Here is a 27,844-nt window from a genome sequence, read left to right as displayed (position 1 = left end):
CTACACAACATTACACAGCCTTCAGTACACAACATTACACAGCCTTCACTACACAACATTACACAGCCTTCACTACACAACATTACACAGACTTCACTACACAACATTATACAGACTTCACTACACAACATTACACAGACTTCACTACACAATTTTACACAGACTTCACTACACAACATTACACAGCCTTCACTACACAACATTACACAGCCTTCACTACACAATGTTACACAGCCTTCACTACACAACATTACACAGACTTCACTACACAACATTACACAGAATTCACTACACAACATTATACAGACTTCACTACACAACATTACACAACCTTCACTACACAACATTACACAGACTTCACTACACAACATTACACAGACTTCACTACACAACATTATACAGACTTCAATACACAATGTTACACAGCCTTCACTACACAACATTACACAGCCTTCACTACACAACATTATACAGCCTTCACTACACAATGTTACACAGACTTCACTACACAACATTACACAGCCTTCACTACACAACATTACACAGACTTCACTACACAACATTACACAGACTTCACTACACAACATTACACAACCATCTCTACACAACATTATACAGCCTTCAATACACAACATTACACAGACTTCACTACACAACATTATACAGCCTTCACTACACAACATTATACAGACTTCACTACACAACATTACACAACCTTCACTACACAACATTACACAGACTTCACTACACAACATTACACAGCCTTCACTACACAACATTATACAGACTTCAATACACAATGTTACACAGCCTTCACTACACAACATTACACAGCCTTCACTACACAACATTACACAGACTTCACTACACAACATTATACAGACTTCAATACACAATGTTGCACAGCCTTCACTACACAACATTATACAGACTTCAATACACAATGTTACACAGCCTTCACTACACAACATTATACAGCCTTCAATACACAATGTTACACAGCCTTCACTACACAACATTACACAGCCTTCACTACACAACATTACACAACCATCACTACACAACATTACACAGACTTCACTACACAACATTACACAACCATCTCTACACAACATTATACAGCCTTCAATACACAACATTACACAGACTTCACTACACAACATTATACAGCCTTCACTACACAACATTACACAGACTTCACTACACAACATTACACAGACTTCACTACACAACATTACACAGCCTTCACTACACAACATTATACAGACTTCAATACACAATGTTACACAGCCTTCACTACACAACATTACACAGCCTTCACTACACAATGTTACACAGCCTTCACTACACAACATTACACAGCCTTCACTACACAATGTTACACAGCCTTCACTACACAACATTACACAGACTTCACTACACAACATTATACAGACTTCAATACACAATGTTGCACAGCCTTCACTACACAACATTACACAGCCTTCACTACGCAACATTACACAACCATCACTACACAACATTATACAGCCTTCACTACACAACATTACACAGCCTTCACTACACAACATTACACAACCATCACTACACAACATTATACAGCCTTCACTACACAACATTACACAGACTTCACTACACAATGTTACACAGCCTTCACTACACAACATTACACAACCATCACTACACAACATTATACAGCCTTCACTACACAACATTACACAGCCTTCACTACACAACATTACACAGCCTTTACTACACAACATTACACAACCATCACTACACAACATTACACAGACTTCACTACACAACATTACACAACCATCACTACACAACATTACACAGACTTCACTACACAACATTATACAGCCTTCACTACACAACATTACACAGCCTTCACTACACAATGTTACACAGCCTTCACTACACAACATTACACAGCCTTCACTACACAACATTACACAGACTTCACTACACAACATTATACAGACTTCACTACACAACATTACACAACCATCACTACACAACATTACACAGACTTCACTACACAACATTACACAACCATCACTACACAACATTACACAGACTTCACTACACAATGTTACACAGCCTTCACTACACAACATTACACAGCCTTCACTACACAATGTTACACAGACTTCACTACACAACATTACACAGCCTTCACTACACAACATTACACAGCCATCACTACACAACATTACACAGCCTTCACTACACAACATTACACAGCCTTCACTACACAATGTTACACAGCCTTCACTACACAACATTATACAGACTTCACTACACAACATTACACAGACTTCACTACACAATTTTACACAGACTTCACTACACAACATTACACAGCCTTCACTACACAACATTACACAGCCATCACTACACAACATTACACAGCCTTCACTACACAACATTACACAGCCTTCACTACACAATGTTACACAGCCTTCACTACACAACATTACACAGACTTCACTACACAACATTATACAGACTTCAATACACAACATTACACAGACTTCACTACACAACATTATACAGACTTCAATACACAACATTACACAGACTTCACTACACAACATTATACAGACTTCAATACACAATGTTACACAGCCTTCACTACACAACATTATACAGACTTCAATACACAATGTTACACAGCCTTCACTACACAACATTATACAGACTTCAATACACAAAGTTACACAGCCTTCACTACACAACATTACACAGACTTCACTACACAATGTTATACAGACTTCACTACACAACATTACACAGGTTGCACTACACAACATTACACAGCCTTCACTACACAACATTACACAGCCTTCACTACACAACATTACACAGACTTCACTACACAATGTTACACAGACTTCACTACACAACATTACACAGCCTTCACTACACAACATTACACAGCCTTCACTACACAACATTACACAGCTTGCACTACACAACATTACACAGCCTTCACTACACAACATTATCCAGCCTTCACTACACAACATTACACAGACTTCACTACACAACATTACACAGACTTCACTACACAACATTACACAGCCTTCACTACACAACATTACACAGCCTTCACTACACAACATTACACAGACTTCACTACACAACATTACACAGCCTTCACTACACAACATTACACAGCCTTCACTACACAACATTACACAGCCATCACTACACAACATTACACAGCCTTCACTACACAACATTACACAGCCTTCACTACACAACATTATCCAGCCTTCACTACACAACATTACACAGACTTCACTACACAACATTATACAGCCTTCACTACACAACATTACACAGACTTCACTACACAACATTACACAGACTTCACTACACAACATTACACAGACTTCACTACACAACATTACACAGACTTCACTACACAACATTACACAGACTTCACTACACAACATTACACAGACTTCACTACACAACATTATACAGCCTTCACTACACAACATTATGATTTATAATCCCACTCTCTGGTGTCACCCAGATAAGGATGAGGTTTCAGTCTGGTTCCTCTCCAGGTTTCTTCCTTGTGTCGTCTGAGGGAGTTTTTCCATCACCACCATCTCACTCACTCGTTATAAATCAAATTAAAATCATTTCATTGTGACTTTTTAGTTTTGCGTGTGTATGCCCGTGTATGTTCTGTTTCTTTATTAAAATGAACATAACCAGGTCTCTGAGAGAATACTTCCATTGTGATGGGACTCACCAGATTTCCTACATACAGGACCTCCTGAAACTGCAGGGTCATGGGGTAGTGCTCCATCGCCATGAATACGGTGTTCAGTACAATACATATAGTAATGGCCAAATCCACAAAGGGGTCCATGACAATCAGGTTGACAATCTCCTTAATTTTCAGCCAGAGTGGACAACATTCCCAGATCAGAAACGTGTTGGCAAACTTGTACCAGCATGGAGGACACTTCCTCTGAGACTCCTCCAGCTCTGTGTGAGGAACAGCACAGAAACACTGGGTTATAATCAGAGGCAGAACGAATCCGCTGAGCTGAGTGAAGGTGACGTACCTTCCACCAGAGTGTTAGTGATGACCGTCATCACGCTGTTGGCTCGCTCTTTACGTCCGAACGACGTGTTCAGCTGGTCCACAGACACCATGAGAGATCCTGAGTGTTTCCTCTTCATGTCCACCTCAGTCGTCTGGACACAAGACGGAGGAATGAGGAAGTGGCAAAAACACACACACATATACACACAATCACACACATACACACACACACACACACACATACACACAACATTAAACTGAAGGACAGCATGAGATTCACCTGCATCTTCTTCATCACAACAAAACACACAACTCTGTCCATCATGAAGCTGCTGACCACACACCTGACCCAAACTTCACCTTCCTGATAATCCTCATCATACACAACCTACAGAATCTGTCACATTATTTATATCTACAACAACAACAAAACAAAAACAATATTAATAATAACTACAATAATAACAATAATAATTATTATTATTATTATTATTATTAATTAACTTTATTATCAATTTGTTTGGATTTATTTTAGTATAAATAACAAAAACTAAAACTGTAACAAAAATTAAATCTAACTTAAAACTGCTTTAAAAAATACATAAATAGAAATTATTAATGAAAGAAAACTAACCAAAGTACAAAATTTGTAACACTGATAAATATATAAAGATAATATAAATGATTAATGATCTCCAAATGATTAAACAAATAAAAGTCATAAACGTCTATAAACAAATGAAATTTAAAAAGAAATTAAAAGTAAAATAATAAGCATTACTATAATAAATGATTAAAAGAACACATAGCGGTAACAGAGGCTGAAACGTTTCTGTGATGAATAAAACCGTTTCTTAACTTTCTGTTCAATTAAAACCAATTCTTAATTTTTCCCACAAAAAAATCACAATTTTCTACATTTCTGTCCTTCTGTCCCAAACACTTCTCCTTTCCTGCTGCTCATTTCTACCTCAACATTAGACAGACTATGTCCCACACTCATCACCTTTCACCCTACACTCATCACCCTACACTCATCACCCTACACTCATCACCCTTCACCTTACACTCATCACCCTTCACCTTACACTCATCACCCTTCACCCTACACTCATCACCCTACACTCATCACCCTACACTCATCACCCTACACCTTACACTCATCACCCTTCACCCTACACTCATCACCCTACACTCATCACCCTATGCTCATCACCCTACACCCTACACTCATCACCCTACACTCATCACCCTACACTCATCACCCTACACCCTACACTCATCACCCTACACTCATCACCCTACACCTTACACTCATCACCCTTCACCCTACACTCATCACCCTACACTCATCACCCTATGCTCATCACCCTACACCCTACACTCATCACCCTACACTCATCTCCCTTCACCTTACACTCATCACCCTACACTCATCACCCTTCACTCATCACCCTTCACCTTACACTCATCACCCTACAGCCTACACTCATCACCCTACACCCTACACTCATCACGCTTCACCTTACACTCATCACCCTACACCCTACACTCATCACCCTTCACCTTACACTCATCACCCTACACTCATCACCCTTCACTCATCACCCTACACTCATCACCCTACACCCTACACTCATCACCCTTCACCTTACACTCATAACCCTACGCTCATCACCCTACACCCTACACTCATCACCCTTCACCCTACACTCATCACCCTACACCCTACACTCATCACCCTTCACCTTACACTCAACACCCTACACTCATCACCCTTCACCCTACACTCATCACCCTACACTCATCACCCTTTCACCTTACACTCATCACCCTTCACTCATCACCTTACACTCATCACCCTACACTCATCACCCTTCACTCATCACCCTACACTCATCACCCTACACCATTCACTCATCACCCTACACCCTACACTCATCACCCTACACTCATCACCCTACACTCATCACCCCTACACGCTACACTCATCACCCTACACTCATCACCCTTCACCCTACACTCATCACCCTACACTCATCACCCCTTCACCTTACACTCATCACCCTTCACTCATCACCTTACACTCATCACCCTACACTCATCACCCTTCACTCATCACCCTTCACTCATCACCCTACACCCTTCACTCATCACCCTACACTCATCACCCTTCACCCTACACTCATCACCCTACATCCTACACTCATCACCCTTCACTCATCACCCTTCACCCTACACTCATCACCCTTCACTCATCACCCTACACCCTACACTCATCACCCTTCACCCTACACTCATCACCCTTCACTCATCACCCTACACCCTTCACTCATCACCCTACATCCTACACTCATCACCCTACACCCTACACTCATCACCCTACACTCATCACCCTTCACCTTACACTCATCACCCTACACTCATCACCCTTCACCCTACACTCATCACCCTTCACCCTACACTCATCACCCTACACTCATCACCCTACACTCATCACCCTTCACCCTACACTCTACACTCATCACCCTTCACTCATCACCCTACACCCTACACTCATCACCCTTCACCTTACACTCATCACCCTACGCTCATCACCCTACACCCTACACTCATCACCCTTCACCTTACACTCATCACCCTACACTCATCACCCTACACCCTACACTCATCACCCTTCACCCTACACTCATCACCCTTCACCCTACACTCATCACCCTTCACTCATCACCCTTCACCCTTCACCTTACACTCATCACCCTACGCTCATCACCCTACACCCTACACTCATCACCCTTCACCCTACACTCATCACCCTTCACTCATCACCCTTCACCCTTCACCTTACACTCATCACCCTACGCTCATCACCCTACACCCTACACTCATCACCCTACACTCATCACCCTACACCTTACACTCATCACCCTTCACCCTACACTCATCACCCTACACTCATCACCCTATGCTCATCACCCTACACCCTACACTCATCACCCTACACTCATCACCCTACACTCATCTCCCTTCACCTTACACTCATCACCCTACACTCATCACCCTTCACTCATCACTCATCACCCTACACTCATCACCCTACACCCTACACTCATCACCCTTCACTCATCACCCTTCACCTTACACTCATCACCCTACAGCCTACACTCTTCACCCTACACCCTACACTCATCACCCTTCACCTTACACTCATCACCCTACGCTCATCACCCTACACCCTACACTCATCACCCTACACTCATCACCCTTCACCTTACACTCATCACCCTACACTCATCACCCTTCACCCTACACTCATCACCCTACACTCATCACCCTTCACCCTACACTCATCACCCTTCACTCATCACCCTTCACCCTTCACCTTACACTCATCACCCTACGCTCATCACCCTACACCCTACACTCATCACCCTACACTCTACACTCATCACCCTTCACCTTACACTCATCACCCTACACTCATCACCCTACACCCTACACTCATCACCCTTCACCCTACACTCATCACCCTTCACCCTACACTCATCACCCTTCACTCATCACCCTTCACCCTTCACCTTACACTCATCACCCTACGCTCATCACCCTACACCCTACACTCATCACCCTACACTCATCACCCTACACCTTACACTCATCACCCTTCACCCTACACTCATCACCCTACACTCATCACCCTATGCTCATCACCCTACACCCTACACTCATCACCCTACACTCATCACCCTACACTCATCTCCCTTCACCTTACACTCATCACCCTACACTCATCACCCTTCACTCATCACTCATCACCCTACACTCATCACCCTACACCCTACACTCATCACCCTTCACTCATCACCCTTCACCTTACACTCATCACCCTACAGCCTACACTCTTCACCCTACACCCTACACTCATCACCCTTCACCTTACACTCATCACCCTACGCTCATCACCCTACACCCTACACTCATCACCCTACACTCATCACCCTTCACCTTACACTCATCACCCTACACTCATCACCCTTCACCCTACACTCATCACCCTACACTCATCACCCTTCACCCTACACTCATCACCCTTCACTCATCACCCTTCACCCTTCACCTTACACTCATCACCCTACGCTCATCACCCTACACCCTACACTCATCACCCTACACTCATCACCCTTCACCCTACACTCATCACCCTTCACTCATCACCCTTCACCCTACACTCATCACCCTACACTCATCACCCTTCACTCATCACCCTTCACCCTTCACCTTACACTCATCACCCTATGCTCATCACTCTACACCCTACACTCATCACCCTTCACCCTACACTCATCACCCTACACTCATCACCCTTCACCCTACACTCATCACCCTTCACTCATCACCCTTCACCCTACACTCATCACCCTTCACCCTACACTCATCACCCTTCACCCTACACTCTACACTCATCACCCTTCACTCATCACCCTACACCCTACACTCATCACCCTTCACCTTACACTCATCACCCTATGCTCATCACCCTACACTCATCACCCTTCACCCTACACTCATCACCCTACAATCATCACCCTTCACCTTACACTCATCGCCCTACGCTCATCACCCTACACTCATCACCCTTCACCTTACACTCATCACCCTTCACCCTACACTCATCACCCTACACTCATCACCCTACACTCATCACCCTACACCCTACACTCATCACCCTTCATTTCACCCTTCACTCATCACCCTTCACTCACACTCATCACCCTACACCCTACACTCATCACCCTTCATTTCACCCTTCACTCACCACCCTTCACTCACACTCATCACCCTACACCCTACAGTCATCACCCTTCATTTCACCCTACACTCATCACCCCTACACTCTACACCCTACACTCATCACCCTACACCCTACACTCATCACCCTACACCCTACACTCATCACCCTTCACTCACACTCATTATCCAGCGTCCGGTTGCCAGATTGTACACGCTGACAAATGATTTGACTCCACTGTCCAAACACACAGTCGACATGCATGAACATGCACACAGGAAAAATAGGAGGTTAATACAATCACTTTTAGGCCCCGCCTCCAACACACACACAAACACACGCACACACACACCAACACACACCTCCATCTGTAACCAGTTTTATATTAGTTTACTGATCATTAAGGTGATTGATATTCTTATAGATAGATTGATAGAGAGAGAGAGAGAGAGAGAGAGAGGAAGAGAGAGAGAGAGAGAGAACTGGTCTGTGTGGCTATTGAATTTTGCGTATGTTTTAATTTGTTACACTCTATGAGAAATCTCCATGTGTCCATACAGAAACTAGACGGAGCTTCTGGGTTACAGATGGTCACCAGTGTGGTGGTGGTGGTGGGGGTGGTGGTGGTGTGGAAACTGGGCCTGAGATCATGCCTCAATCAGAGAAGATTATAAAGGTAAAGCCTGGGCAGAGAGTTTAAGGAAGTCAGTCTATCATGCTAACTACAATGAGGAACATGTTGTTACTGGGAAGCTTAGGAGAGGTTTCTGCTGCATCATGTGTAACCTGGAGGAGGGGAGAGACGAGTCCAGGCCAGAAAAAAGAGGACAGAGACAGTAGACTGGTTCTGAAGTGAAGGAGAGGAGAGGGAGAGCAGGAGCAGGAGTAAAATGGTGGACTTTATAATATAGTTAGATGGTGATAGTTTAGAGAGCGGGATAAAAATGACAGCGTTGGTTTAAACTCTGTTATCTTTAAAAAGTAGACATGTGGGGAAAGGAGAGAAATCTGTTGGAAATGAAGAGATGAGCCATAAGGGACTTTATTACACCGGGTCAGAACAGCACATCGGGAGTCTGGGGGTAACGTAACCCTGCATTCACACCAACAGCGATGTTTTATCTCACTTCCTTTATCTTTACTGCTGTTTCCATGTGCCCTCGGTAGCATCCAGCTAAAGCAACATGGCCAGAGAACCTACACATTTACTGCAGATGCTCTTCTTCCTCCAGAGCCACAATGATCTCTTATATACTCCTGAGGTTAAGTGCCTTGGCTAAGGGGACCAACAAGAGCTGGATGGTGATGGGATTCAAACTCACAACCTTGTGATCAGTAGCCCAACACGGACCCAGAGAGTAGGTTTTTCCAACTAAAAACACAAACATTCTTAATGAAACTGTGTAAACGAAACCAAAAACACTTCTTTCACTTGAACATCGCCGTGTGTTTATGGTGAAAACTCACACGCTGTTTTATTCACCTAAACTATGTTACTACACCGCGCCACATAGCAACTTGATTCAGGAACAAATTTCTTACAGGAACCGAAAATAAGGAGAGACAAATCCCTGGCTCGTATCACCTCGTTAAAACCGAGCTCAACTTTCCCTCGTCCCTCATATCGTACATTCTGACAAGTTTTTGCTGCCATGTCTTCTCATGTCTCATCACTGCTGGTGTGAGCACAGGGATAGAAGAGAGAAACCAGAATAGAAGCTGAGATAGCAGAAAGGCAGGATGGAAATCGGTCAAAATGCGGGATCGGGATACAGGTGGGCCGCCGGTGTCATGCCTAAACTTTAAACTCCCCCTGTGGACGTCCTTACACTGTCGTCAGAGGCTGCTTTATCTATTTTCACCTCAGGCAGCAGGCGCCCAGGCCCGGGCCCGATCAGAGACACCACGCCGTTGCAGTCCACCGTGCTGTTCCTCTTGCAGCCTGTATGTGGCGCCAGCGGGTTGATGCGCGAGGAGCCCTGGCTGTAACCGCTGTAGCTGTTGCGTCGGTACGGGATGAAGAGGGAACCTCGGCGGTCTTCGCTCTCTTCCACTGTGCTGTGCTCGTCGTCCGCAAACTCATTCTCTGAGCCGACGTCACGAGGACGTCCCTTAAAGCTGAAGATGGAGCTGCGACTGTTATGGCGGGACATGAAGGGGGAGCCGGGTATGCTTAACAAAGACTAACACACACACACACACACACACACATACACACACATACAAACATCATTATAGGGAAAAAAAAACATCATGTTTAATGTTAGACAGTAATTTTGAACATCTAGGAACTTTGTTTATATTGAGGACTGAAATAATCACTTCATGTGATTAATATTTATATAGAATTTTAATTCCTAAAGCTTTAAAAAAAACAAGCCATACAACTGCATACAAAAACAAGAGCATCAACAATCCTGTACTGTGGATTTCCTACAAATAAAATTTTAAAACTTTTTACTAAAAAGATTTTACTCTCATGATCATGATTATATATGCCAAACAGTCAACATGTTTCTCTCTCTTAGAGCTGATTAGATCTGGATTATTATAAAATTATATTTTTTTGTTTTTTATTTCAAGCTGTTTGTCCATTAAAGAACGATCATCTTCTAAACACAAAAACTCATGTTAGATAATTAGCTAAAATACGCAGCATGTCATCTCACAGAACAAACTGGTAAAAGAGAATCTGAAGTGCTGATGTGACACAGAGTTGTGGATGAAAATGAGTGATGCTGCAGAGTGTTTAGCTGCTCACTGAAATTCACTGATAGAGCAGAATGCTAGCTGCTAGCGCAGCCATTTTCACTGCGGTGGGTCTGAGTGGCTTCTCCCTAATGGGCTGCTTGACCACTGCAGAGCCGCGAGCCCAGGAGTCCTCTCAGCTCCAACTGCTCCACTTCCCTCACAGAGACGAGAGCCATTGATCTGGTAAAGTGGTTAAGATCTGCATTGCTGCACAGATCAGAGAGAAACCACTTCAGCTACACCCTCAACTCACACCATACCAAAATGCTAACGCTATCAACCTTCATCACTGCTACAGGATTCTCAAGTAGACACTGGAGCAGAAGAACAGAAGGTCTGTGTTTCAGGTAGTTGAAGTTATCTTGAAATGTACACAGCCTCTACATTCACCACATTCCACTGTCCACACACAGTAAATAACTTAAACAACCAACTAATTTAATCTAATATCTTAATGAGGCCACAGCTGGAACCTCACAGTAAAATGTGTCATCCTCCTCCTGACCTTCTCCTCAAACTGAAGCCCCCAGAGTTCCATCCTCTTACCAACACTAAGGGAACGACACACTATCCAAACAAACATTCCTTAACTATACAAGGAACCTTCTAGAAGAACCTTCTTCAGTAAGAGAGCAGAGAACACCACCAGAACCTTCTACTATCAAGGAGATCACTGCTGCTTTACAGTTACAGACTTCAGATTCCTTAAACCTTTCATGTAGAGCCATGTGACAGTGTTTCCCCATCACAACGACCTCTAAAGGGTTAATTCTTTAAAGTAACCCTTTAAAGAAACTAATCCATCACCTGAAATCACCTTCAAGTGATAGTGATCCTCTAATCACTTCTAATCACCTGACACCACCTGTAATCACCTGACACCACCTGTAATCACCTGACATCACCTGTTATCACCTGACACCACCTGTAATCACCTGACACCACCTGTAATCACCTGACATCACCTGTTATCACCTGACATCACCTGTAATCACCTGACACCACCTGTAATCACCTGACACCACCTGTAATCGCCTGACATCACCTGTAATCACCTGACACCACCTGTAATCGCCTGACATCACCTGTAATCACCTGACACCACCTGTAATCACCTGACACCACCTGTAATCGCCTGACACCACCTGTAATCGCCTGACATCACCTGTAATCACCTGACACCACCTGTAATCGCCTGACACCACCTGTAATCGCCTGACACCACCTGTAATCGCCTGACATCACCTGTAATCGCCTGACACCACCTGTAATCGCCTGACACCACCTGTAATCGCCTGACATCACCTGTAATCACCTGACACCACCTGTAATCGCCTGACACCACCTGTAATCGCCTGACACCACCTGTAATCGCCTGACATCACCTGTAATCGCCTGACACCACCTGTAATCGCCTGACATCACCTGTAATCGCCTGACATCACCTGTAATCGCCTGACACCACCTGTAATCGCCTGACATCACCTGTAATCACCTGACACCACCTGTAATCACCAGACCACCTGTAATCGCCTGACATCACCTGTAATCGCCTGACATCACCTGTAATCACCGAGAATCACCTGTAAATCACCTGTAATCACATGCAATCACCTGACATCACCTGACATTACCTGTAATCACATGGAATCACCTGACTTCACCTCTAATCACATAGAATCACATGCAAAAGTCTGTAATTACCTGCAATCACATGGCATCACCTGTAATAACCTGGCATCAAATGCAATCACCTGCAATCACCTGTTATCACCTGACATCACCTGTTATCACCTGTAATCACCTGACATCACCTGTAATCATCTGACATTACCTGTAATCACATGTAATCACCTGACATCATCTGTAATCACCTGTAATCATCTGACATTACCTGTAATCACATGTAATCACCTGTAATCACCTGACATCACCTGTAATCACCTGTAATCGCATGACATCACCTGTACTCACCTGACATCATCTGTAATCACATGGAATCACATGCAAAAATCTGTAATTACCTGCAATCACATGGCATCACCTGTAATAACCTGGCATCAAATGCAATCATCTGTAATCGCATGACATCACCTGTAATCACCTGACATCACCTGTAATCATCTGATATCACCTGTAATCACCTGTTATCACCTGACATCACCTGTAATCATCTGACATTACCTGTAATCACATGTAATCACCTGTAATCACCTGACATTACCTGTAATCACATGTAATCACCTGTAATCACCTGACATTACCTGTAATCACCTGACATCACCTGTAATCACCTGACATTACCTGACATCACCTGTAATCACCTGACATTACCTGATATCACCTGTAATCACCTGTAATCATCTGACATTACCTGTAATCACATGTAATCACCTGTAATCACCTGACATTACCTGTAATCACCTGACATCACCTGTAATCACCTGACATTACCTGACATTACCTGACATCACCTGTAATCACCTGACATTACCTGATATCACCTGACATCACCTGTAATCATCTGACATTACCTGTAATCACATGTAATCACCTGTAATCACCTGACATCACCTGTAATCATCTGACATTACCTGTAATCACATGTAATCACCTGTAATCACCTGACATTACCTGTAATCACCTGACATTACCTGTAATCACCTGACATCACCTGTAATCACCTGACATTACCTGACATTACCTGACATCACCTGTAATCACCTGACATTACCTGATATCACCTGACATCACCTGTAATCATCTGACATTACCTGTAATCACATGTAATCACCTGTAATCACCTGACATTACCTGTAATCACCTGACATCACCTGTAATCACCTGTTATCACCTGACATCACCTGTAATCATCTGACATTACCTGTAATCACATGTAATCACCTGTAATCACCTGACATTACCTGTAATCACCTGACATCACCTGTAATCACCTGACATTACCTGACATCACCTGTAATCACCTGACATTACCTGATATCACCTGTAATCACCTGTAATCATCTAACATTACCTGTAATCACATGTAATCACCTGTAATCAAATGCAATCACCTGTAATGGCATGACATCACCTGTACTCACCTGACATCACCTGTACTCACCTGACATCACCTGTAATCACCTGTACTCACCTGACATCACCTGTAATCACCTGTAATCACCTGTAATCACCTTTAATCATCTGACATTACATGTAATCACCTGTAATTACCTGGCATTAAATGCAATCACCTGTAATCATGTGATCACCTGTAATTCTCTTTCACCTGTATCAATATAATTTCTTGGAAACACCTGTAATATGTAATCCTCTGTAATCCTCTATAATCACATGTGGTCACATATAATATCTTTTCCTCACCTGTAATCATCTCTAATTCTCTATAATCATCTTCCAATCACCTGGAATCACCTTCAGCCACCTGGAGTTGCCTGCAGTCACCTGACTAAAACTGTTCCTCTGGGTGGAACTTCAGCCTGGTGCCTGTAATACACTACAGATTTACAGGAGCTCAACATTCTGCCAGAAGTGCAGGCCGTATTACTGCTTTCAGCTGGAGATGAAAGATTTATAGAGTTGAGATGAATAATTGAGACATGTCCAGAGAAATCATGGCGTCCCCCTGACCGCACCACGCTTCAGACTCACAGCTTCAGCAACGGTGACGAGGCAGCGACCGGAGCTGGTCTCCGAGCAGAGATCTAACACACTCTAACCCAAACTAAACCCGAGTCATGTCAGGAAACTCTAAATGTAGATTTAAATAAACAGTCCCACAAAGGATAGTGAGGGACATAAAAGACATGAAAAATAGACGTGTCTGATATTTCACAAAACTTTAGAAGAAAACTGTACACAGGTTTATAGAAAGATTTAAAACAAAGCATTATAGTAAGTGCAGATAAACACTTCATCTGGTCTCTGGGCTGAAGCCTGATGCACTTTGTATAATCACGAGGGAAAAAAGGAAGATGATTCAACAAAAATAGGCATTAAAGCACACCATGCAGGACCAACCACTGCAGCTATTATTATTTGTTAACAGCCCCAGAGCAAGAGCTACGGCCTGATCACCACAACACCACTAATAAAAGAGAGGAACAAGTAAAGAAAGACACTATCCTGTAAAATAAACACCACCCCAATAAGTCTTTAGCATGTTTCACAACATGTCTGGATTGGTTTATACACACGGCAACAAAATCAGTCATTTGTTCTGGTTCCTGTCCACAGAGTAAATTATGGTGGCTTCGGTATAGTGTGTGAATGGAGTTCTTCCCTCTGATTGGACGAGACATTGAAGGTAGGAAGTAGGAAATTGTGTATATAACTTAATTTCTTGTACATGTGTGGAGTTCTGCCTTCACTTTAAACCATTTTTATTTTTATTAGTTCAACTGTAAATCTTTTAAAGAAAACAAAAAACACATTTATATTTTCTTTATAAGAAAATGGAGTTCATTCAGCTCTACTGAGAGGATGGACGTTCATATGGTCAGTGTGATATTGGATATACTGATAGCATATCATGGAGTAAAGATAACTTTATCTCTAGAAACACACCTGAAGAACACAGGGATGTTCAGAAGACCAAACTATTCCAATTTATAGGATGTAAGGAGCGCTAAAAGAGCAGAGCTGTGTTCATACACACACCAATCCACTTTCTACTGCTGCAGCTACTGCTGGACGTCCTGTAGATCCTGAGTGACCAATGTCTCGTCCAATCAGAGGGAAGAACTCTACCTTTTCTGCTTTGTCTGATTTGTCCTTGTGTTTCCAGATTTGTTAGTGTGTTTATGGATTTATTATTTTGTTTTGCACTTCTCAGCCACTGTAGCAAATGATCTCTACACATAATAAAAGGAAAGTTGAGAATTCTCCAGAGCACTGCTTCCTGCCTGTGCAGTTTATCTTAGAAATCAGAAAGAACGAGGGGGTGGCGATGGAGGGAGAAACTTCTGCTCAGTTTTAATGAAACTCCTCCTGCATCTCACCTGGTTCATGATGGAGGTCTTTCTGTGCAGTCGGTTGTCAGGGAAACGAAAGCGACTCCTCTTGCTGCCGTCGTCTGACTCGGATTTGACCACTTTCTCACTGTCTCCTTTCTCCTTCTCCTGCTCTTTCCTCCACTTTTTCTTCCTGTTGCGTCGCTCCTTGGCACTTTTGGAGCTCAGCTTGGACACTTCAGAGGAGCTACGGGACAGACGTCCACCTCCGTCATCCTCCACAGCGTCCTCAGACACTGTCCCTGCTGACGTGGCCATGGCATTGGCCTGAGATCCAGGACAAGAAAAACATTTAACAAAAGAGTGAAGTGTAGACAAGAAGAGAAATATAGAGAATAGAATCTAAAATATGAGGACACACTGAGCACTTTATTAGGAACACTACACTAACTCTGGGTCTTCCTCATTTTATTCTCAGAGTAACCAAAGTTCTTTATGGCAGGGATTCAGTAAGATGTTGGAAATATTCCTCCTGAGATTCTGCTCCATGTTAACATGACTGCATCACACAGTTCCTGCTGATTTTTTCAGGAGCGCTCTCATGCAATAAAACCTCTGGATCTATCCCAAAACTGTTCTACTGGACTCAGATCTGGTGACTGAAAAGGTCAGTGAAGAATATCATCGTCATGATCATGAAACCAGACTGAGAAGACTTTTGTTTTGTGACATGGTGCATTATCACCATGGTCTTGTAGCTCCTCCACCTCAGTGTTCGGTGTGTTATTCATTCTGAGATGCTTTTCAACTCCACATTTATACTGACAGGTTATCTGAGTTAGTGTAGCCTTTCTGGTAGCTCTAACCAGACTGACCATTCTCCACTGACCTCTCAAGGCCTCAGAACTGCTGCTCACTGGATTTATTTATAGCACCATTCTGTGTTAACTCTGGAGAATGTTTCGTGTAAAAATCCCAGCAGGAGTTCAGCAGTTACAGACAAACTCAAACCAGCCCATCTGACACCAACAATCAGACCACAGTTACAGTCACAGAGATCAGACTTTTTTCTTCATTCAGATTTGATGTGAACATGAACTGAAGCTCTTGACCTCTCTCTGCAAGAGTTTAAACATTGTGCTGCTGCCACATGATTAACTGATTAGATAACTGCAGGGGAGAACAGGGTACAGGTGTTCCTAATAAAGTGCTTAGTGACTGTGTATTACTCGGTTCAGTTCTCTTATGAAGCTCCGCCCCAGGCCAGTGCTCACCTGAGCTTCCTCTTGCTGTTTCTTGAGCTGTTCCAACATGGCTTTAAACTCTTCCTCTTTCTGCTGGGCCTCCTCGATGGTGGCCTGGTTCTGCTCCTCATAGGCCATGGCCACTACAGCCAGGATCAGATTCACCAGGTAGAAGGAACCCACAAAGATCACCAGCACGAAGAAGATCATGTAGGTCTTTCCTGCAGCTCGAAGGGTCTGAGGTAGGAAATCAGTAAGAAGAAGAGAAAGCAGAAGTCATTAACAACACTTCTCCACCTGACTCTGTGGATCACCTAACTCTGTGGATCACCTGACTCTGTAGATCACCTGACTCTGTAGATCACCTGACTCTGTGGATCACCTGATTCTGTGGATCACCTGATTCTGTGGATCACCTGACTCTGTGCATCACCTAACTCTGTGGATCACCTGACTCTGTAGATCACCTGATTCTGTGGCTCACCTGACTCTGTAGATCACCTGACTCTGTAGATCACCTGACTCTGTGGATCACCTGACTCTGTAGATCACCTAACTCTGTAGATCACCTGACTCTGTAGATCACCTAACTCTGTGGATCACCTGACTCTGTAGATCACCTGACTCTGTAGATCACCTGATTCTGTGGATCACCTGACTCTGTAGATCACCTGACTCTGTAAATCACCTGACTCTGTAGATCACCTGACTCTGTGCATCACCTAACTCTGTGGATCACCTGACTCTGTAGATCACCTGACTCTGTAGATCACCTAACTCTGTGGATCACCTGACTCTGTAGATCACCTGACTCTGTAGATCACCTGATTCTGTGGCTCACCTGACTCTGTAGATCACCTGACTCTGTAGATCACCTGATTCTGTGGCTCACCTGACTCTGTAGATCACCTGACTCTGTAGATCACCTGACTCTGTGGATCACCTGACTCTGTGCATCACCTAACTCTGTGGATCACCTGACTCTGTAGATCACCTGATTCTGTGGATCACCTGACTCTGTAGATCACCTGACTCTGTAGATCACCTGACTCTGTAGATCACCTGACTCTGTGCATCACCTAACTCTGTGGATCACCTGACTCTGTAGATCACCTGACTCTGTAGATCACCTGACTCTGTGGATCACCTGACTCTGTGGATCACCTGACTCTGTGGATCACCTGACTCTGTAGATCACCTGACTCTGTGGATCACCTGACACTGTGCATCACCTAACTCTGTGGATCACCTGACTCTGTAGATCACCTGACTCTGTGGATCACCTGACTCTGTAGATCACCTGACTCTGTGGAACACCTGACTCTGTGGATCACCTGACTCTGTAGATCACCTGACTCTGTGGATCACCTGACTCTGTAGATCACCTGACTCTGTGGATCACCTGACACTGTGCATCACCTAACTCTGTGGATCACCTGACTCTGTAGATCACCTGACTCTGTGGATCACCTGACTCTGTAGATCACCTGACTCTGTGGATCACCTGACACTGTGCATCACCTAACTCTGTGGATCACCTGACTCTGTAGATCACCTGACTCTGTAGATCACCTGACTCTGTAGATCACCTGACTCTGTGGATCACCTGACTCTGTAGATCACCTGACTCTGTAGATCACCTGACTCTGTGGATCACCTGACTCTGTAGATCACCTGACTCTGTGGATCACCTGACTCTGTAGATCACCTGACTCTGTGGATCACCTGACTCTGTGGATCACCTGACTCTGTAGATCACCTGACTCTGTAGATCACCTGACTCTGTGGATCACCTGACTCTGTAGATCACCTGACTCTGTGGATCACCTGACTCTGTAGATCACCTGACTCTGTGGATCACCTGACTCTGTGGATCACCTGACTCTGTAGATCACCTGACTCTGTAGATCACCTGACTCTGTGGATCACCTGACTCTGTAGATCACCTGACTCTGTGGATCACCTGACTCTGTAGATCACCTGACTCTGTGGAACACCTGGCTGTTCTAGTTCATCGTCATTCATATTCATGCTAATTAGCTTGGACACACCTCGTTTGTCTGATCACAGCCTAGTAGTGTAGCATGTTCGTGTGCAGAGATCCTGATCACGACACAGTGAGTGAAATGTCTCAGCGTGACATGTTTTCCCTCCGTTATACTGAACAGCGTCTCCACCAGAAATATAACCAAATAAGGACATGTGGGCAGGGCTAGAAACTGCAGCTCACTGATTGGTCAAACACAAGCAGCAGAGTTAAATGTCTGATTTTTGAAGGACATCAAAGCACAAACAAAGTCTCTGCTCTAAACTCCTTCATCTGAATGCTTTAGGAGAAAACCCTCACAATTTAATTATAAACTCATTATTTATCATGTTTTCTGTCCCGAGTGGATTTAGATTTCTTTCCTGTGAATGTTTCTGAATCCCAAAAAACTCTTCTGTGTTCCCACTGGATTATTTCAGAGGTCAGTTAAAGTCTCAAAAAAACAACCCAATGAAATAGGTAGATATGACACCATTCACTACTGATCTGGAGAAGAGAATATTTTACAGATAAAGTGATGGATGGAGGTGCAGATCATCTGTAAGTGTATGAGCTGAGCTCTGGGTCAGATTATCCCTCACACCACCAGCATGTTGTCTTACAGCAGAGCCTCGGATTAACCAACATTCACTTTATTTAATTAACATGTCACATTAAAGAAATAAAAAAAAACATCTGTCATCCTTTCAGGTTTAAAGCCGAGTGTTTTTGGTTAGAGGAACTGGCTAGTGTAAAACTCCACCTCAGATGCTTCTACTCCAGAAAATTCTGATGACCTCAGAGGTGATCTTCACGCAGGGGATTTTAATCATCTGAATGTTGAAGATCTGCTGACAGAAGCTCCCGAACTCAATAACCGGAATATTCCACATGTATATATTTTAGTAAAAACTTCTGAATATTGAATATTTTTGACTCTGAATCTGATGAACCCCGAACAGGAAGCAGAACTACAGGAGACGAGGCGAGGCGAGGCAAGGCCTGAGTTCATACCAGCTGGTAGAGATTTTCCCAGAAATCCTGCGTCATGAGTCGGAAGAGAGCGAGGAACGCCCATCCAAACGAGTCAAAGCTGGTGTAGCCGTAGTTAGGGTTCCGGCCCGCCTTCATACACGTGTAACCCTCCGGACAGCGCCTACACACACACACACACACACACACACAAACAGTATTTTGTGTCAGATGCTGTTGGTTTAAAGCCTCAATATTCTTTTATTAATTTATTACAGAATGGAAAACTATTTTCTTTTGGCCAGTTTCAGGTGGGCGGAGCTACTGCTTCTGTCACCATGGAGACGCCACTGCCAATCATTATGCACTCTGATGCCCACACTGTTCTTTTTCAGTTTAATTTCATAATTTATGTTAATATATACCTGTATCTAATCTAATTGTGAAAAAGAAATTATTTAGAATAAAAGCAACTGGTCAGAGAAACAAATAATAAAATGAAAACAATTACACATGTAACACTAAACAAATAAAACTGAATTACTAAAATTATTGAAATAATTGTTTTACTGTGTGTGTGTGTGTGTGTGTGTGTGTGTGTGTGTGTGTGCCTCACCCAGAATCTGAGCTGTTTCCACACAGTAAAGCATCTCCTCCAGTTGGCAGGAAGTAGAAATTAGCTGAAACAGGAAGAGAGGAAGTGAATTTTACTGAAATACATTCTTATTTACACACACACACACACACACACACACAGACACACTATCTGTCAGATAGATAAATCCGCTCACTATCATTCATGATATATTCCTCAAAGTCGAATCCTACGCTCCCGTTGGACAGGTAGGTCACTGTCTTGTTGCTGATTGGCCAGAACACACACTTCTGCCTGAGGTTCCCCATGAAGAGCTGCAGGCCGATGAGCGCAAAAACGCTGAGACAGAACACCGTCAGGATCATCACATCCGAGAGCTTCTTCACCGACTGGATCAGAGCTCCCACGATGGTCTTCAGCCCTGTGACACACACACACACACACACACACATACCATGTACCACCAAGTATACACCACAACACACCTGCTCAGAAAAAACTACCATAAACATCATAAACCTGTCATAACCGTGTTATAACCGTGTCATAAGCATGTTCCACGCCACCTTCATTTAAATGTTCTATATTATTTTTACACATGTAAATAATTATTTAGACTGAGGCTGTACAATAAAAATGAGGAAAAGTAAACAATCTCTGCTTTTTAAACCCCTTTGGATTTCTAAACTGGAGAATAACACCAGCCAATCAGAAGCCAGTATTCTGTTATTATGCTGTTATGACACATTTATGACATTTACTGCTAACATCAGCCCTGTCTGTGTTCCATCCTGATTAAACAGTGGATTTCCTTCAATATCTAATCTAATCAGATACAGTGAATTAAAACATTGATACACACAGACTCACTCTTCTTTCTTTACTACACATCTTCCTTCAAAATCACTCTCTCTCTCACACACACACACACACTGCTGTAGTGGTCATGATTTCAGGAGGTTTATAAAGTCACATCAGGACTTGAGCTGGGAGAAATCACAGAAACATCACATCACTATTCTGAAAAATGTTTTAACTCTAAATGATTCCCATCAGGAGCTTTACTGCAGGTTTCTTAACAAACTGACTCATTTAGTTCTGTCAAAGTTTTAGCCAAATTTTTTAACATAAAATTATTTCAATTTTGTGATCTTTTATCTGATCAAATCATCCAGCTCTGATCAGGACTGAGACAAACCTCCACTGTCTTAAACATACCCCTTTAATACCCTCATTAATCTAAAATAAACTCATGGAGTCATAATTATAATGTAAAAATAATTAAAAACATTCACTATGAAAACAACACTGTTGTTTTTGTCTAAGATTCTGTTAGAAATCAAATCTATAATCTGTAGAATAAATAACTGGACAGGTCACTGCTTAGAGAATCAGACGTTTGGACCCGAGTCTAAAATTTTTCCGCATCAGCATTTTTACAGATTAAGATAATTTCATTATAGTAAATGTAAATGTTTTTGTTCTTGTGCTTTGAATTTCTTAAAAATTAAGTAACATAAATTAAGTTAAATAAATTAATAAATCAATTACAATTCGCTCCAAATGTCACTTTTCATAATTCTTACTTTAATTCTCAGGTTTTTACTCAAAATATTATGATAAAATAGTTGAACCACTGTGTGTGTGTGTGTGTGAGAGAGAGAGAGCTTTCAGAGACACACAGAGAGACATGTTTAATCTCAGACTCGGTGATACAGCACAATGTCCTATTATGATACTTTACGGCGTTTTTATAAGAGCAGAAACAGCATTAAAATCAGTAACTAATCTGAAAATATTTCATTTAATAAGTGAAAAAAAATCAAATAATATCTTTTTACATATTTTCTTTATGCATTTGCAATTCTATTTTATTTTTACATTTTTACATGATTCACATAAACACATTATTGTATTTTAAATGATTCTGCATGAATATGTTTTTGTACTAAATTTTTATTCATTTCTTTTTGGGCAAAACAGTAAAAAAACTCTATTTTAAAAGACTGAGTGTTAAATTTCAGTGATAGAATACTGAGTTAAAAAAAATGTCCTCAAGAGTTTTATTTCTGTAATCTAAACCTAAACCAGGAGGAAAATAATTAGACCATGATCCCACAGTTTAATACTAACGTTAAAGATAACGTGTTTCTGTGATACTGAATATTATTACTAAAGTGTAATTCTACAGTTTCTGAGAAGTTCAAAACACAAGAACAAACCCAAAAACACGAGGACGAATCAGACAGAGTGGAAAAGTTTGGTATAGTGTGTGAATGGAATTCTTCCCTCTGATTGGACGAGACATCTGTCACTCAGGATCTACAGGAAGTAGGAAATTGTGTATCTAACTTAATTTCTTGTACATGTGGAGTTCTGCCTTCACTTTAAACCATTTTTTATTTTTATTAGTTCAACTTTAAATCTTTTAAAGAAAATAACAAATATTTTCTTTATAAGAAAATGGAGTTCATTCAGCTCTACTGTGAGGAAGGACGTTCATATGGTCAGTGTGATGTTGGATATACTGATAGTGTATCATGGAGTAAAGATTAGTTTAACTCTAGAAACACACCTGAAGAACACAGGAATGTTCTGAAGACCAAACTATTCCAGATTAAAGGATGTAAGGAGCGCTATAAGAGCAGAGCTGTGTTCATACACACACCAATCCACTTTCTACTGCTGCGGCTACTGGACTTGTAGATCCTGAGTGACCCATGTCTCGTCCAATCAGAGGGAAGAATTCCATTCACTAACGCTACCTTTTCCGCTCTGTCTGATTCGTCCTTGTGTTTGTTATTGTGTTTTTCACTTCTCTGTCACGTTATTATTCTGCATAAAACACAAGACTTTAACTGTAGAATCTGGGCATGAATTAATCAGTGAAAGAAAGAAGAGGAATCTCGTGTTGTGCCGAATTTTTTATCATGATATAGACATGGTGTTGAATCACCCAGAGTTAATTTAATACCAAACACAACGTGCAGCATGACACCGAGAGGCTGAGAGCAAACACAGAGAGAGGAAGAGGAGGACAGGCAGAGGGAGGAAGGGTCACATGCAGGTCATTTAAACGCCAAGGCTGAAGGCAGCGACATCATTATCACCCCATTGTCATGGTGACAATGCCTTTTTAACCAATCATTCATATCCGGAGAGCATTGGACCCCCGCACGCGTTCCCAGATCACTTCCTGTTGGAGAGACACCAGATGGATGAAGGGCTCCAGAGTGAAAATACTACAGGAATGTTAACCTTCCATTTTAACTCCAGGTTTTATTTCTGTGTTCACTAAATAAACACAGTGATGAACCTGATGTTCCAAATCCCCTCTCAAACATAAGCCTTAGAGTCTGATGTCTCTCTCTTTACTCTCCACTCCGAGTTCTTAAAAAAAGAAAAAGGAGGGATTTGCTTTGTTTTTTTGTTTTGTTTTTATTCAAAAATGTATTTCTAAAAAAAGGATAAATACAAAATGCAGAAATTCGAAGGGAAGCCAGTCATTAAAAAAGAAGAAGAAAAAAAAGTAAAAAGCTCAGTCTCAGGAGGCATCATGCAGCAGAAATGTGTAGATTTAGGCTTGGCAGTCTTATCCAGTTTCATGAGCTATAAACACTCGCTACTGACATTTCAGTACATGATGTGGTTTTAAAGCAATATGTTGGAACACTGTAATGAAATGTGCACACACACACACGCACACACACATACACACACACACACACACGCACACACACACATACACACACTCACACATACACACACTCATATGCACACATACACATGAGACAATATATTAAGCTCATGAGATAATTTACTGAGGCCCTGAGATAATTTTTTGAGCCCATGAAATAATATATTATGGTCATGAGATAATATACTGATATTGAGGTCATGAGATAATATATTGAGGTCATGAGATAATATACTGAGGTCATGAGATAATATACTGATATTGAGGTCATGAGATAATATACTGATATTGAGGTCATGAGATAATATACTGATATTGAGGCCATGAGATAATATATTGAGGTCATGAGATAATATACTGATATTGAGGTCATGAGATAATATATTGAGGCCATGAGATAATATATTGAGGTCATGAGATAATATACTGATATTGATGCCATGAGATAATATACTGAAGCCTTGAGATAATTTTTGAGCCCATGAGATAAAATACTGATATTGAGATCATGAGATAATATATTGAGGCTATGAGATACTATGGTTCAGTGATAGTTTTTGTTAATACTTTTTGTTAATAACTTCTACCTAACAGCGGTGCACTATATAAAATCAACCTAAAACACTATTTATTTTTAAAAATGGCCTTTTTAATGACTGTCTTTGTTTTTGTTTGTTTAGTTTTGTTTACCTTCACAAATTAGCAGATAAAGCTGTGTTTGTTTTTCAAACTTTTATAAATTGAGTTTAAATCTGAACATAATCCTTTAAACTCCGCCCAGAACCTGTTTTTAACCAGAAAAGTGGACACAGTAATCCTGACCACAGTCCGGTGTGAAATGAAGGTGTGTGAATTGGGAGGAGTTTATCGCTGATCTGGAGTCAGTGATGTACAGCAGACTGCAAAGCCTATCAAAAATGTGTTACTACCATTTTTGATTTTTCAGCAGATTAAAAAAAAGAAAAGAAATTAATCCGGAAAAATAAAGGTATAATTTCTCCAGCATCTGCTTTTCATAAAAAAATGAACTATCCAAAATAATAATAATAATAATAATAATAATAATAATAATAATAATAATAATAATAATAATAATAATCGAGAGTAGTTGTTTGCGTCAGCGTGAGAAGCAGCTCAGCCTTCGTGTTTAAACGCTTTCTCACCTGGTATGACAGAAATAGTTTTGAGAGCTCGTAGAACCCTGAAGGTTCTCAGGGCGGACACATTCCCGAGGTCCACAAACTCTGTTATATATCTGTAACAAGGGAGGATCACACACAGAACAAACACGATGACACAACACACACACACGACACTACACACGACACACCACTACCACCAGCACAGAACCGGGAGAGGACACGTCACACACAGGCCTGTCCAACGAGAGGAGGAACACCAGCACCACCACACAACACAACAGGAGAGCAGAGGAAGGAAGGAAGGAAGGAAGGAAGGAAGGAAGGAAGGAAGAAGAGAAGAGGAGCGCGAGACACAGCGAGCGACGCTCTCCACCTGCTCGACTCTTACCTGGAATCACAGCAACAGTTTTCAAAGCCCTCAGCACCCTGAACGTGCGCAGAGCTGACACATTGCCTAGGTTTACAAACTCTGTTATATACCTGCAGAATGGATCGCAACAGGCACGGGTTAGAGAGAGAGAGAGAGACAGGGAGAGAGAGAGAGAGAGAGACAGGGAGAGAGAGAGAGAGAGAGACAGGGAGAGAGAGAGAGAGAGAGACAGAGAGAGAGAGAGAGAGAGAGAGAGAGAGAGACAGGGAGAGAGAGAGAGAGAGACAGAGAGAGAGAGAGAGAGAGAGAGAGAGACAGAGAGAGAGAGACACAGAGAGAGAGAGAGAGAGAGAGAGAGAGAGAGACAGAGAGGGAGACACAGAGAGAGAGAGAGAGAGAGAGAGAGAGAGAGACAGGGAGAGAGAGAGAGAGAGAGAGAGAGAGAGAGAGAGAGAGAGAGAGAGACAGGGAGAGAGAGAGAGAGAGACAGAGAGAGAGAGAGACAGAGAGAGAGAGACAGAGAGACAGAGAGAGAGAGAGAGAGAGAGAGAGAGAGAGAGACAGGGAGAGAGAGAGACAGAGAGAGAGACAGGGAGAGAGAGAGAGAGAGAGACAGGGAGGGAGAGAGAGAGAGAGAGAGAGAGAGAGAGAAATAGAGGAAGCATAGAATCACAGAGAACAAGAAATCAAGCATAAAACACAGAATAGAATAGAATAGAATAGAATAGAATAGAATAGAATAGAATAGAATAGAATAGAATAGAATAGAATAGAATAGAGGGAGTCTCAAGAGTCTCCATATTTTGGGCAAATGAATATGTTTCAGCAAAAAAGTCTTACAAACATTTTCACAATTAGTTTATATGTAGGATATTCTTCCTGTGATGATGAAGCAGGAAAAGATCCAGTGCAAAGATCATGGAAAGGAAGAGAACAGAAGTGCAGTTACATGAGGAACACCAGAGACGAGGGTTAGATGATTACATGAAGACCAGAGACGAGGGTTAGATGATTACATGAAGACCAGAGATGAGGGTTAGATGATTACATGAAGACCAGAGATGAGGGTTAGATGATTACATGAAGACCAGAGATGAGGGTTAGATGATTACATGAAGACCGGAGATGAGGGTTAGATGATTACATGAAGACCAGAGATGAGGGTTAAATGATTACATGAAGACCGGAGATGAGGGTTAGATGATTACAT

At 42.2% G+C, this 27,844-nt stretch overlaps 1 protein-coding gene across 5 annotated transcripts in view; it reads right to left on the bottom strand.

Moving 5' to 3' along the window:
* scn8ab (sodium channel, voltage gated, type VIII, alpha subunit b) overlaps window positions 1-27,844 on the bottom strand; it is a 132,303-nt gene that overhangs the window by 63,398 nt on the left and 41,061 nt on the right. For 4 of the 5 annotated variants that reach the window (XM_058403486.1, XM_058403490.1, XM_058403488.1 and 1 more), the window contains 9 exons: window positions 26,286-26,377; window positions 21,622-21,846; window positions 21,447-21,510; window positions 20,873-21,014; window positions 17,863-18,069; window positions 16,637-16,915; window positions 10,727-11,047; window positions 4,095-4,227; window positions 3,776-4,014 (listed from right to left, as the gene is read on the bottom strand). In XM_058403486.1, the coding sequence (XP_058259469.1) occupies window positions 3,776-4,014; window positions 4,095-4,227; window positions 10,727-11,047; window positions 16,637-16,915; window positions 17,863-18,069; window positions 20,873-21,014; window positions 21,447-21,510; window positions 21,622-21,846; window positions 26,286-26,377 (1,702 nt within the window). Of the gene's footprint in view, window positions 1-3,775; window positions 4,015-4,094; window positions 4,228-10,726; window positions 11,048-16,636; window positions 16,916-17,862; window positions 18,070-20,872; window positions 21,015-21,446; window positions 21,511-21,621; window positions 21,847-26,285; window positions 26,378-26,652; window positions 26,745-27,844 lie in introns of all 5 variants that reach the window. The other variant, XM_058403487.1, reaches the window with a different exon arrangement.

Source organism: Hemibagrus wyckioides, linkage group LG11 (assembly GCF_019097595.1).
Source record: "Hemibagrus wyckioides isolate EC202008001 linkage group LG11, SWU_Hwy_1.0, whole genome shotgun sequence".
Lineage (NCBI taxonomy): Eukaryota > Metazoa > Chordata > Actinopteri > Siluriformes > Bagridae > Hemibagrus > Hemibagrus wyckioides.
Note: the sequence above shows the minus strand (reverse complement) of the source record. Positions and strands in the feature narration are given on the sequence as shown.